The sequence below is a fragment of the Mandrillus leucophaeus genome, unplaced genomic scaffold (genome assembly GCF_000951045.1).
Source record: "Mandrillus leucophaeus isolate KB7577 unplaced genomic scaffold, Mleu.le_1.0 Scaffold417, whole genome shotgun sequence".
Taxonomy (NCBI): Eukaryota; Metazoa; Chordata; class Mammalia; order Primates; family Cercopithecidae; genus Mandrillus; species Mandrillus leucophaeus.
In genome coordinates, this window is record NW_012104443.1 from 410,825 (window position 1) to 425,979 (window position 15,155).

The 15,155-nt window shown below is 36.2% G+C and overlaps 1 protein-coding gene across 1 annotated transcript in view; it reads right to left on the bottom strand.

The window, feature by feature from the left end:
- AQR (aquarius intron-binding spliceosomal factor) overlaps positions 1–15,155 on the bottom strand; it is a 118,092-nt gene that overhangs the window by 30,184 nt on the left and 72,753 nt on the right. Inside the window, exons 20-25 of the mRNA XM_011992691.1 lie at positions 14,834–15,075; positions 12,033–12,179; positions 11,378–11,447; positions 8,185–8,295; positions 4,686–4,795; positions 953–1,088 (exon numbers count right to left, since the gene is read on the bottom strand). Coding sequence (XP_011848081.1) covers positions 953–1,088; positions 4,686–4,795; positions 8,185–8,295; positions 11,378–11,447; positions 12,033–12,179; positions 14,834–15,075 — 816 coding nt within the window. The remainder of the gene's footprint in view (positions 1–952; positions 1,089–4,685; positions 4,796–8,184; positions 8,296–11,377; positions 11,448–12,032; positions 12,180–14,833; positions 15,076–15,155) is intronic.

A 15,155-nucleotide genomic window follows, 5' to 3' on the forward strand; every position in this document is an offset into this window, starting at 1 on the left:
CCAAATTTATTACATAAACCTTCATAATTTATAGGTTATTTTTCCCACTTTTAACCATTGTTTTCACTGAAAGCCAAGTAATTTTCTGTGCCAAAAAAGCATTTAAGCATGATCTTTACTACTTTATGCAAATCCTAAACAGTCTTGAATCTCATGTAGGCTGTATTATGTATTTTCCCTGCGTCACAAGAAACCATGAAAGTTACTCATTTTGAATGGACTTAACTGCTTTGTGATATCCACTTACAATAAGCTTACAATATTATAATTTATATCTAAAATATATAATTGGCATTAAAACAAAGAGAACAAATAGTTATACAAAAATCTTCATTATCCAATTATGTCCTAGTCCATTTAAAATTATTAGTAATCCAACCGACTATTAAAGTTTAGTTTTATTCACTTTTTTTGGCTATTTCTCATTGGTTTGCATGCTTCCAAAATTAACGCTAACAAAAGTAAAAGTACACCTTTTTTTTGAAGTCAGAAGCCTTTAACTTCAAGACCCACTGTGCAATTAGTTGTAAGATGTAATTTATTTCTGGAAATTTGAAAGAAGAATGTTTTCCTTCATTAGTTGATTAATGTATACAATAAAAGTTAATTATACTTTGTTGCCACTGGGTAGCTAGAATATTTATTTAGTTGTATTTCTACAGTAAAAAAAGAAAAAAGAGTAACCAGAACTTTGTCAACAGAAAGAAAAAAATGTAAAAATTAGCAACACTGGTCTTTCACAGAATGAGTCATCAAGCAAAGTTATTTAGCAAAGAAAATGGAAGATAATACAAAATACACTTAACATTCATAAATAAAGCTTTTGCAATACCATATATTCTAATCTACTCAAAAAAATAAGCTTTCATGAAGGATCACAAGAACTCATTCCAGCTTCCAACTGGGGTTCATATTATGATGAAGTATGATTCAAAAACCCTTAATATCTTACCTGGTATAAGAAGAAATAGCCTGCAGTTTCACAGGTATATGAGGCATCTCCTGGAACCCCTAGACTCTTTTGCAATCGTTTGACTTCTTCTAAAAGTTCTATTCTTCGAGCCAGAACATAATTAACTCTTCCATACCTAGACATTTCAATTAGGTAAAATGGCAAAACTGTAATAAAGAGACTTTGAAGGAAACAATCAGCAAAATTGAAGAAAATCATAATAGCAAAAAAGGGGAGAAAAAAATAGAAGATATGGCTTCTATTCAACTACTGATGGTAGTTCTCGGGTTACTTTACTCTAAAAGCTACTTAGAGTAGGCCGGGCACGGTGGCTCACGCCTGTAATCCCAGCACTTTGGGAGGCCGAGGCGGGCGGATCATGAGGTCAGGAGATCGAGACCATCATGGCTAATACGGTGAAACCCTGTCTCTACTAAAAATACAAAAAAATCAGCCGGGTGTGGTGGCACACGCCTGTAGTCCCAGCTACTTGGGAGGTTGAGACAGAAGAATGGCATGATCCAGGGAGGCAGAGCTTGCAGTGAGCCGAGACTGAGCCACTGCACTCCATCCTGGGCGACAGAGCAAGACGCTGTCTCAAAAAAAAAAAAAAAAAAAAAAGAAAACTACTTAGAGTATACTCTATGGACCAGCATTGATCTGCAAGGGTGTTTCTGGTCTAGGAGGAGGGAAAACCAATTACATCACTAAATACACCATTTAGTTCAGCTCTCAATGTTTCTTCTCACAATAAGACACTTTCACAAAGAAGAAAGCAGGACAGTTCATCTGGTGCTAGTTTATTTCATTACAGACCAATAACATGTAAGTTCACAAACTGGCTGCTTCAAACAGCACTGTTTTACACTATATAATAGTAGATTAGATCTAAAGGCTTTGAAAAGTAATTTTAAATGTATTTGATTATCTCTGTCATCTACATATCCCAATACATAGCTTGGCACCCAAACCTAGCAGGTTCATAATGTTTGCTGAATGAGTAAGAAAACTGAAGTTTGGAGAGCACCTCATCCAAAAACACACAGTTAGGGAAGAAAGTAGTGGAACTAGAATTAGATCCCAAATTCTATGCATATTCTTTTCACAACAACACAACAACAAAGGGTCTCCTATAACCCTTTAGTGCTTAAAATAAGACTAAACGAATTTAATCAGTCACTGTTTTTCCCATGTTTAACGACTCAACAAAAGAAGTCATGTTCCTAGTTGTATGTAGTTCAGAGATTCACATTTGAGGTAGCAAGGGATGATTAAGAATAAAAAAGAGTTCTAAAACATGATCTATGTTTTGAAGAATTTTTCAACTTGGAAGGATATAAACATTATGGCAATAAAACTTTTTTCTGTTTGCTTATGTGTAGTTTAAACTTTTATCTACAATGAACACTTTGTTAATGACAAAAAAATCAGGAATGCTTATACACTCTCTTAATAAAATGCCAAAATTCTTGTGAAGTAATGTTAAACTTAAAAAGCAATAGACAGGCCGGGCACAGTGGCTCATGCCTGTAATCCCAGCACTTTGGGAGGCCGAGGCAGGCAGATCACTTGAGGTCAGGAGTTCAAGACTACCCTGGCCAACATGGCAAAACCCCATCTCTACTAAAAATACAAAAACTAGTCGGGTGTGGTGGTGGGCGCCTGTAATCCCAGCTACTTGGGAGGCTGGGGCACAAGAATCCCTTGAACCCAGGAGGCAGAGGTTACAGTGAACTGAGATCACACCACTACACTCCAGCCTGGGTGACAGAGTGAGACTCTGTCTCAAAAAAAAATAAAATAAATAAATACATAAAAGCAATATACAGTACAATTAAACTCTATGTACTGTCTGCTCAATTAGTACATTATTACACTTAAAAGATAAATACTTAATTATTTTTAAAAAGCAACATAAGGCTGGGCACAGTGGCACACGCCTATCATCCTAGCACTTTGGGAGGCCAAGACGGATGGATTGCCTGAGCTCAGGAGTTCAAGACCAGCCTGGGCAGCATGGTGAAACCTCATCTCTACCAAAATACAAAAAAATCAGCCGGGCGTGGTGGCGGGTACCTGTAATCCCAGCTACTCAGGAGGCTGAGGCAGAAGAACTGCTTGAACCCAGGAGGCAGAGGTTGCAGTGAGCTGAGACGGTGCCACTGCACTCCAGTCTGGGCAACAAAGTGAAACTCCGTCTCAAAAAAAAAAAAAAAAAAAAAGCAACATAAAAATTACAAATAACAGTATTACAGAAAAAGACTAGCAAAAAGTTGTTTTAGGATAGTATAACTATGGATAACCACTCCTTCTCTACAACTTCACCAGATTTTACAATTTTTTCTTCAGAGAAAGTGATATTACTTTTATTATGAAACAACAGTTATGATTTTTCTTTTTAATTGTAAGAAAGAAAGAATATGTCCAATCAAATATGCAAACTAGCAATATCTAGGTTATGTGTCAGAAGAAAAAAGTATATTTTCTTCTAACAAATTTGGTGGTACCTGACATCATCGTAAAAAGTCTACCCCATTCTAATATTCTTTAAAAACTATAAATTCTACTTCAATATAATTGTAATTATAGTCAAACATTCTATTAGCACCATCATGTTCACTGAATTCTGAATTATTAGATTTTAGAATCTAACCTACCTTTGTAAGTTGGCTTTAAAATGAGGAAATACTTATGGGATTAATTCAAAAGTATTACTGGATAATCTGAAAATAAGAATATAGAGCCCTAAATAACCTATGACATGTTGTTCTTTGCCCTCTGCGACATAGTGACTTTTTAGAAGCTAAGTGTTTGGTAAGCTCTATAACACAAGAACTCAAAATAGATGCACATAATAATTTAAAACTCTTTTAATGTCTATGATCGATTTGTCAAAGATCATGTTTAATAGCCAAAGGCTACATTAAATAAGTCCAGCTGTTAATTGTGATTATCTAAAATTGGGCTTTAAAAATGGACTTAAATATAAATAAAATGAGACATTATAAAGCAACTTTGAAGGAAAAAAATTAAAATACTAATGGCAGAAGAAACCCGACTTGTAAAGTTTTAGTCAATTTACAGTATGTAATATCAAACATAAAGTCCAGCCAAACTGGCAATAAGTATCTGAAGTTATACTTATAACCCCAAATCTTATGTTATCATTAATCATTAATTTGCATTTCTTTTTCCTTTTTTTGAGACAGAGTCTCGCTCTTGCTCTGTCGCCAGGCTGGAGTGCAACAGCGCAATCTCGGCTCACTGCAACCTCTGCCTGCCGGGCTCCAGCTATTCGCCTGCGTCAGCCTCTGGTAATTTCTATTTCAATAAATAAATCAACCTCCTAACTGGCATCTAAAATATATGCAAATTAAATACCTGCATAAGATGTGAGAAAGGAACCATTTAAAGTTGTACAGTTTTGAATTGGTAACATTAAAAATTACCTCAATAAATAGAAAGCAAAAGGCAATCTGTAATTTTAAAAAGATTAACAAGATCATTCTCTTCATTAATATAATTATATGTTTGAAGACAAAATGGCATAAACATATACAATTGGAACTGACGGACATCATGACCAGATTTCTAGGTCAACATACAGTCTTAGTAAGTTACATTAGAACCTTTTAGAATTAAGTTTGAGTATTCATTGCTCTCTTCTTCTTTAATATAACAAAAGAAATAAAAAGAAAATAAAAAATCCTTTTTTACACTCCCATTTGCCCACCTGCTGAAATCTTTCTCTGTCTCCAGCTCTTCTTCTCCATGACCAAGACGCAGTAGGTGGCGCTCATCAATGTCTAATGCCATGATTTTCTCAAACAACTGGTTAAGGGCCTAGAGAATAAAGCAAGAAGGGTGATGACACCTTTAAATGCAGCAAAAACTAGCATTTAGAAAGAATCAAAGTTGAAACACAGAAGGAAATCAGCCTTATATTAGGCCATTTATAATTTAATCAAATAATATTTATATTGATTTCTGATATTGTCATCTATGTCTATTTGGCTGTATGGATAACTAGAAAACATAAAACCACCCACCCATTAAACATCTGCTTTTAATTTATGAAACAAGAAAGGCATTGACTCGGATGCTATTTCTTCTAAGTTGTAACGATTCCTAAAATAAACAACCACACTGAGCTTCATTTCATTCAACAGCATTTCCTTGGGTTGCAGAGAACTGAAAAAGTTTTTGCAGTTGGAGAAAGACAGTAAGAAGGCAGTGAGTGCATAGGTAGAATACATTTAAGAGGACCAGAAGGTGGAAACGTAAATTGCATCTTTTTCAAATCTTAGTCTGAAAGTCTAATGGTCTCAATATAATAAAGAGCAGAGCACTCATTCATTGCAAACTATTTATGAAAGTCATTTAAAAGTCACTACTTTCTATCTATGAAATGTTCATAATTAGGGTTCCCTCGAATCCTAGTATTCATTATCTGAACTTCTGCAGTTACAAGGTTTTACAGAAAGGCAAAAGTTTCATAGTATGGAAAGATTCACTAATTAAGGTATTATTAAAAAATGAGCTGCCATTCAAATATCTCTCCTCACTTATCACTAGTCCAATCCTGCCTGTGAAGTCAACATCCAGTCTTATAAACACCTAGGTTATATAATGTAGATACAGATATCTTTTACCATCAAAATTCCAGCAATCTGAGCTCTGAAACTGAAGAGATTTAACTAACTTTTCAGAAAAATCCCCCACTATCCAAACTCTTGATACTCATCATCCAAAACTCAGCACCCAACAGAGCAGATTACATGGTGTTACTCACTATCCAAACCTTCACTATTCAAACTCAAGAACCACACAGATTTAGAGTAAAAGTAAAAACAAAAAAACAAAAAACAAAAACCCCACAAACTTGCACACTATTATCCCAAAAAAACGACATGATTTCATTGTGAATTAGAGTGATTTTGGAAAACTACTTGAATTATACATGCAAATGAAGATCTGGCACACAAAACAGTTAACTGAAGGAAAACAATCAATTTGATGGGCATCAAGGGAAATGATTTGAATTTCAAAAAACCAAGGCAGGTGTTTAGCAAGCAGAGAATTATGTGTCTATTTTTGCAAATTAATCTTTTCAATGACTGTGCTATACAAATCAATCATAAAGTAGAGGATAACTGTAGAAAGCCGTATCGAGGTATGACAAAACAGTAAAAAATATGTTAAAACAACACATGAATTATTCTTTGTTCATTCTAAGAATTTACAATAGGCATATTACAGAACAAATTTTATAAACAGAAGGAAAAAAACTTCTTTTCATAATTTGTTTCTTTTATCAAGACAAAGTCCAAATTGATCCCCCTTCAACTCCCACAAATTCAGTATATTGGATGTGTTATGTCCAATATATTATTATGTAATATGTTATTATATAATTATGTATAACATATATTCAGTATATTGGGTAAGTTTAGTACTTATAAACTTCAAAATATATAAAACTGTCAGGCAAATGAACTGAATAGTATTATTTTTAAAACCTTATAAATTAAAAGTTAATGATCACCAGAATAACTGATATTTGGCATTCCAATAACACTTGTTTTCGGAATGCTTCTGTGTATACCAATTCTTTCTAAGACTGGTCAACTGAAGTCACCACTGTTAACATAAACTCCGAGAAAAAACTTTCAGAGGTTTTGACTACCATGCAAATTTCATAATGTGCTTCAGGATGTTCTCAGAGTTGCCTATCTCATTTTATACCAGATCTAATAAATGTTACTTGTTCTTCCCTCATTTCTGACAGCTTGAGAATGACTAACGTAGAATACAGTCCCTTCATGTAATACAGGTGTACATTTCACATGAATTTGAAATTTAATCCAGTATCAATGCACTTTAGACCTTAGTCTTTCAGGAATATTCATTCTACTAAATGAAGAAAAATGCTCCCAATAAGAGTTAATGCTTATAATCTCAAAGTAAAAGTTCTAGTTTAGTGTAGAAGAAAGGAAAAAAATGGCAATTTAATTTAATCCAAATATCTAACCATATATCCAAATATAGTCTTAGCTTTTTCACGTTACGACCCTCTCCAGTAGAAATAAAAGATTGTTTTTATATATCTCTCAGTGTTGTCTCATTATAAGCAGTGATAATCCAAGAGTAGCTCAAAAGCAGATACTCCTCAACTTACAATGGGGTTACATTCCAATAAACCTATCAAAAGTTGAAAATCTCCTAAGCTGAAAATACATTTAATACACCTAACCTACTGAACACCACAGCTTAGCCTAGCCTATGTAAAACATACTCAGAACACATATATTAGCCTATACCTGGGCAAAATCATCTAACACAGTGTGCCTATTTTATACTGAAATGTTGACTATCTCATATCATATATTAAATAGTGAAATAAGAATGACAAACAGAATGGTTGTATGGGTACCTGAGGTATAATTTCTGCTGAATTCATATTGCTTTCACACCACCATAAAGTCAAAATATTATAGGTCAGAATAAAAGTCGAACCAAAAGTCAGGAACCATCTGTACCAATTAGCCTTTCCCGGTATTCTGTAGTACCCATGATCAGATTTTCACACAAGGAGAAATCATCTATTAATACATTCATTTCATGAATCCCCTGCTCCTTCCTTGTTAGGAACAAGTGCTCAATACCGCAAGGAAGAACCAGCACTCAGACAAAAAGTTTTCTCAGCAAGACAATTTACTTCTGCAGGTGGGTGCTACCTGCATCAGTCACATTCACAAGAGCACACCGAACAAAGGAGAGAAGGGTTTTTACTCCTAACGCAACCCCTGTATCTGTGTCCTTTCCCCATTGGCTGGAGTAAGACTGCACAATCTAAACTACCCTGATTGGCTAAAACTTAAGCTTTTCTAAATATGGTCACCGTGTGACGGGGAAGCAAGGGAGACGAGGGGGTCCTCGTGGGACCTAGGAGCTAATGCATTCCCAAATAAGGGAGAGAATGTGAGCCACAAACCGGCTGAGACTTAGGCATGCCAGAATATGTTAGGGAACAGGTAGGCCAGGCTCAGAAAAATGGAGAACAAAGAATGAAGAAACTAGATTTCTTGAAGAGGAACTTACTGTGTCCCACCCTTACCTCCCCCCCAACCCCTGACCTGTATGCACGCATGCGCGCGCGCGCGCACACACACACACACAAATACACACACACACACACACAGACACACACACACACAAATACAGTCATTTACCTGATTGGAATGAGTAACAATTAGAGTCCTCTGTTCTGGGAAATTGTGGTAGATGTTAGATATGATCTGAACTGCCACATCTGTTTTGCCTGTACCAGGTGGGCCCACAACCTAAAAAGAAGATGAACATATAGTAAACTACTAAGTCATCACAGTTATCACACATTGTTAGAAAATGTGAAGTACAGACCTGAAAGATAAAATTAACAAATTCAGTAGATGGGCCCAATAACAAAATGAACAGGATAGAGGAAGAGTTGGTGAACTCTGAGATAGATCAGTAAGCTACACAACCTGAATAACAGAAAAAAAGATTGAAAAAAAATAGAGACCCAAGAATCTATAGAACAACATTAACAAGTCTAACACTCATGTCAACAAATTCTAAGAAGGAGATGAACAAGAGTATGGCATAGACAAAATTTTTGAAAAATCATGGCTGAAAATTTCCTAAATATGGCAAAAGACATAAATCTACAGATTCAAGCAGCTCAGTGAACCCCAAGAGAATAACCCCAAAGAAATCCAAGCTCAGATATACCAAAATTAAATGGTTAAAAACAAAAAGCAAAGAAAAAGAATCCCGATAGCAACCAGAGAAAAATGATACATTATATATAACAAAAAGATATTTAAAATGACTTTGGATTTGTCATCAGAAAACATGGAAATCAGAAGAAGTGTAATAACACTTAAAGTGCTAAAAGGAAGAACTATCAAGCCACAATTCTATGTCGAGGTGAAATATCTTTTATGAAGATGAATTAGAGACATTCTTGCATGAAGAAAAACAAAACTAACTCATATCTAGTAGACATGTTATAAAAAGTGATTAAAAAAAAAAAGTTCTTCAGACAGAAAGAAAATGCTACCAGAGGAAACTTGGAATATCAGGAATATAGAATAAACAGCAAATATAGTAAGAGGCTATTTTTTCCTCTAGAGTTCTTTAAAATACGTATACAGGTGAAACCAAAAATTCTAATACTACCTGATGGTATCTTAATGTATTTAGATGTAACACACAAAACAACTACAATATAAAAGGGGAAGGAAGGTAAAGGAATCTTTATGGGAGTAAGTATTTGCCATTCAACCTGAAGTGACATAATACTGATTGTAAGTAGGCTTTGAAAAGTTAAGTATATTGCAAATTCCTAGAGCAGCCACTAAGAAAACACTACACCCAAAAATATAATGAAAGAATATGATAGGCCAGGCGCAGTGGCTCACACCTGTAATCTCAGCACTTTGGGAGGCTGAGAGAGGCAGATCACTCGAGGCCAGGAGTTCAAGACCAGCCTGGCCAACATAGTGAAAACCAATTCTCTACTAAAAATACAAAAATATCAGCTGGCCGTGGTGGTGCACACCTGTAATCCCAGCTACTCAGGTGGCTGAGGCACAAGAATCATTTGAACCTGAGAAAGCAGAGGTTGCAGTGAGGTAGGATGGTGGCACTACACTTCAGCCTGGGCTACAAAGTGAGACTGTCTCAAAAAAAAAAAAAAAAAAAAACCCGAAAAAAAACCAAATATAATAAATAAAAACGTAATACTCAAATAACACAATGGAAGGCAGGAAAAGGGAAACAGAAGAATACAAAATAAAGGGAACAAATAGAAAATAAATAAAAAATGATAGGCCTAAATCCAAATGTGTCCATTAATTTGCATTAAATGTGAAGAGTCTAAACACCAAAAGACAGAGACTCTCAGAATGGATAAAGCAACATACCTAAAGTATATGCTGTTTATAAGAAACTCACCTCAAATATGACGACAAATAGAAGTAAAATGACAGAAAAAGAAATATCGTGCAAACACAACTTAAAAGAGAGCTGCAGTAACAATATTAATATCAGACAAAGTAGACTTCAGAGCAAAGAAAACTTCCATCAGTGAAGACAGACACTACATAATAATAAATGGGGCCAATTCACCATGACAACATAACAACCTTAAAGGTGTGAAGCACTTATCCATGAAGCTTCAAAATACATTAAGCAAAAATTGACAGACCTAAAGGAGAAACAGACAAATTCATAGTGAGAGACTTCAATAGTCTGCTTTCAGTAATCGACAAAACAACAGACAGAAAATCAGCAATGATAGAGAAAAATTAAATAACAACATCAATGAAATGGATCTAATTGACATTTATAGGACAACCCACTCCAAAACAACAGAATACACATTATTTTCAAGTGCACATGAAATAGTCACCAAGAGAGATCATATGCTGGGCCATAAAACAAATTTTAACAAATTTAAAAAGCAAAAACCAAAAAATTAAAATCATACAATATATTCTCTGACCATAATAAACTTTGACCAGAAATCAGTAACTGGAAGATTACAGGGAAACCTCCAAATACTTAAAAATTAAACACACTTCTAAATCAGTTGTCAGCAGATTTTTTCTGTAAACAAGAGCCAGAGAGGAAGCATTTTCGGCTTTGCAGGCTAAGCAATCTGTGTTGCAAGTACTTATCTCTGCCACTGCAGCACAAAAATGGCTATAAGCAATGCAGAAAACAAATGGATGATATATTTGCTAATTATCCTAATTTGATCATTACACAATATATACAGTCATCAAAACATCACATCATACCCCATAAATATGCACAATCATGTCAATTAAAAATAAAACAAAACCATGTTCTAATAAAACTATGAACACTGAAGTGAGCAGCAAGATCTCTAAATGCATAAGAACCTACATTTGCTTATAAACACTTAAATTCAGCGGGGTTGCTGTACTTCAAATAGAACACATTCTAAAATCTGTTACTTACTTCTAGTCTTAATCTATGTTTACAAAAAAAAAAAAAAAAAAAAATGGTGTGGCTGGGTGCGGTGGCTCACGCCTGTAATCCCAATACTTTGGGAGGCCGAGGTGGGTGGATCACCTGAGGTCAGGAGTTCGAGACAAGACTGGCCAACATGGCAAAACCTTGCCTCTACTGAAAATACAAAAAATTAGCTGGGCATGGTGGCGGGTGCCTGTAATCTCAGCTACTTGGGAGGCTGAGGCAGGAGAATCACTTGAACCTGGGAGGCGGAGGGTGCAGTGAGCTGAGATCACACTACTGCACCACTGCACTCCAGCGTGGGCAACAAGAGCGAAACTGTGTCTCAGAAAACAAACAAACAAACAAACAAACAAACAGGTATAACAACTATCTTACCATAGTCAGTCCAGGCTGCATTCCAGCACGGATGGCTTCTATCTGTGTATGAGTGAACTGAATCGTATTACTGCAAGAGTAAATAAAAAGTTGGTACAGATAAATGATACTTAGTATAATACAAATTTAGACAACAATGACCAGTGGTCTAAACATCTGCTCTGTATTTACCCCAGTTCTCTCAATCTCTTCTGAATGACTCCCTTCCCCTCTACCCTCCAACACAGACAATTAAAATGGAATTATAGTTACTTTTCAGTACTTAGCCCATCTCAGACCTCATTTGGAGTGCCAAAGTTCTAGTTCCCATTCTAATACTAAATATAATTCCAACTTACCAGTTATGGAACACATGCATTAGGGCTACTGCTGTATGTAACATAGGCTCATGAAGTAAGAACCCTTTGCTCAAACTAAGGTAGCCCTCTAACATTTATTTCTCATAGTACCTGAAAATGTTTCTTTTTGAAATACTATGACTACAGAATGGCCTAAAATGTCAGTTATTCAGCTGACTGATAGAATAGAAAGAAAGGGGGTTCAGAAACAGGAGTTTTGTGGAGTTGTAAAAGAAACAAAATTTAAAAATATTCCTAATCCAGCTGAAATGGCAAACTATTATCATTATTACAATTAGAATAGGTAGTAAAATTACCGTTTGGGTTGATTATAAGGATAAGGACCCCTATTAGGAATAACATGGGGCTCAACAATTAAGGTTTTTGCCTCCTCGGTGTCTTCATCTTCCACATCCGCATCTTTCCTTTTCTTCCCTTTTCCACTTCTTACTGGAAAAGTTATCCTACAAGACCAAAACTTTTGTTCATTTTTACAATTAACAAGGATTTACTGAGTACCTATCTGGTACATGACATTGTAGGCACAATAATCACAGGAGTAAGAAACATTTCTGGCTTAAAGGAACTCACTATCTGTATGTAAACTCTGAAAATGGTAGAGTTATAAACACTAAAGTGTTGAGAGTTTTCAGATTTAAAAAAGTAATCCAGTTAACGGAGATTTAAGGGAGAATTTAAAGAAACATTAAATACTATGTCATGTGCATTGTAAAGTGTTTTATTCATTGTCCTTCATTTAATCAGAAAAAAATTTCATGGGACAGATGGCATCTAAGATGAGTCTCAAAGAATTTAGGCATCCAAAGACAGGAAGACGTTCCTGGAAGAAAGAAGCAACAGCAGAGGCCAAGTACAAGCAGCGTATTTCACCTGAACATAGAGGAAAAATAAGGCTGAAGAGACAGAAGCCTTGTTATGACAGGAACCTTGTAATGACACATCTAGAATATGAAGCTTTTAAGGCAGAGGGTCGTAACCTGGGGTTAGGAGGTAACTCCCCACAGATACCTCAGAGAAGTCAATGAACTCCCTAAAATTGAACTAAAAAATTCATTCTCTATGTGTACTTTTTCCAGTTGCCTTTCACATTCTAAAAAACTAGATAACACCAAAGAATGCCATGAGCCAATGAGGCTAAGTGGTCAGTACTCATTTTGGTAAGAAATAGGAGCAATCAGCTTTTTAGCTAGGCAGTGAATAGCTCTAGCAGTAAACCATGTAATGAATTCTAGTGAGGTGAGATATGGAGGAAAGATTTTCCTACCATAAAGACTGCTGAGGGCCTAAAGAGGGAGCAGTACAAATGGCACATGAAAAAACTATCCTTGGCAGGGAGCGTTAGCTCATGCTTGTGATCCCAGCACTTTGGGAGGCCGAGGCAGGTGGATCACGGGGTCAGGAGATCAAGACCATCCTGGCTAACACGGTGAAACCCTGTCTCTACTAAAAATACCAAAAAAAAGAAAATTAGCTGGGTGTGGTGGCAGGTGCCTTGTAGTCCCAGCCACTCGGGAGGCTGAGGCAGGAGAATGGCGTGAACCCAGGAGGCAGAGCTTGCAGTAAGCAGAAAGTGCACGCCACTGCACTCCAGCCTGGGCAACAGGCAGACAGACAACTATCCCCAAGGCGGAATCTCTGAGATATGCAGGAGTTTTATGGGAGTAAAAAGATTCAAAAATAATGCTGAGATTTCAAGATGGCGGAGTAGAAAAATGTCTTTGCCAGAAATAGGATTAGGAAAGTATGGAAGACTAGGTTTGGTATATAAAGGATATGTGTATTTAACATGTAGAATTATTATTATTATTTTGAGATAGAGTCTTGCTCTGTCACCCAGGCTAGAGTGCAGTGGTGTGATCATAGCTCACTGCAGCCTCACACTCCTGGGTTCATGTGATCCTCTCACCTTAGCTTCCTGAGTAGCTGGGACTGCAGGCACATACCAAATCTTGCTAATTTTCATTTTTTTATATAGAGATGAGGTCTCAGTTGCCTAGGGTGGTCTGGAATTCCTGGCCTCAAGCAATCCTCTCAACTTCACCTCCCAAAGTGTTGGGATTACAGGCATGAGCCACCAAACCTGGCCTATTATTTTATTTACATATATATATATATATATATTACTGTTTGGGTTGATTATATACATTATTATTTATATGTATTTATATATATAAATATTTAACAATCAGTTGAAAGCTGTGTGTTTTCTAATTTGTAGCTAAGAAAGTAATCTGTGGGCTACCACCCATGGGTATCTATATGAAGGAATTTAGGGAGTAACAACCAATTATTTCAGGTGCTTTGTTCTGTTTTCACTTAAATTTTAAGACCAGAGCTAACTTAACATTAAATATGACTACTGTGAGTATTTATTTCATTTATTGAGAGATGAGGTCTTCCTCTGTCACCCAGGCTGGAGTACAGTGGCACAATCATAGCTTAATGCAGCCTTAAACTCCTGGGTTCAAGCAATCCTCCTGCCTCAGCCTCCTGAGTTCCTGAAATTACAGGTGTGTGTCACCATGCCCAGCTACGTTTTAAAATTTTTTTAGAGATAGGGGTCTCGCTATGTTGCCCAGGCTGGTTTTGAATTCCCAGCCTCAAGCTGTCCTCCTGCCTTAGCCTCCCAAGTCACTGGGATTACATGCATGAGCCATTGTGCCCAGCTATACTGTGAACATTTCAAATTTGTGAAAGCAAGCAAAGTTAAAAGAAAGAAAGATTTTTTCCCTAAAAACAAAGTTCAACATCCCACAGCTGTATTAGTTGAGAAACATACCAGACTATGCATAAATGCAAAGACATATTTTAGTCAAATGCTATAAATATATTTATATAGTTCTCTGCAGACAGTAAGTGTTTATTGATCCCTTATTAGGCATTAGGCTACTTTTATTGTGGTCTTAAAACAGCTTGTGCCCTAAGAAATAGATTCAAATATATTAAAGTTATCCCAGTGATTGCACGGTGAAGGTAGGGATTGCTGAAACAAAATTCAGACATAGTACTCAAAACTCACTTTAGCTAACAATCCTGATGGCATAACACACATTGACTACAGAATGCTGGAGAGGGGCATACCCAGTTCTGACTTTACCTGAAAGGGGGTATTTGTAGAGCAGGGTCTTCTACAGTTACTTTAACATTATGACCAGGGAAGCTGGCTTTTAAATGCTCAATGGAGAGAAATGTATCATTGAAATCAAGAGTGGCAATCTGATTGGGCATTTTTGAATAATGTGCGCTGCTTGGGTCCCCATAACCTAAAATGATATCATGCAGCCAGTCAGGTACCACACAATCAGTATTCATCAGGTTCCGAATAGTCTCCAGCACAGCCTGTCAGTAAAAGGACAGAAAAAGATTGTGTCAGTGAGACATCTCAAACATTTGCACTTACTGGAATGCAGAGCTGGCTG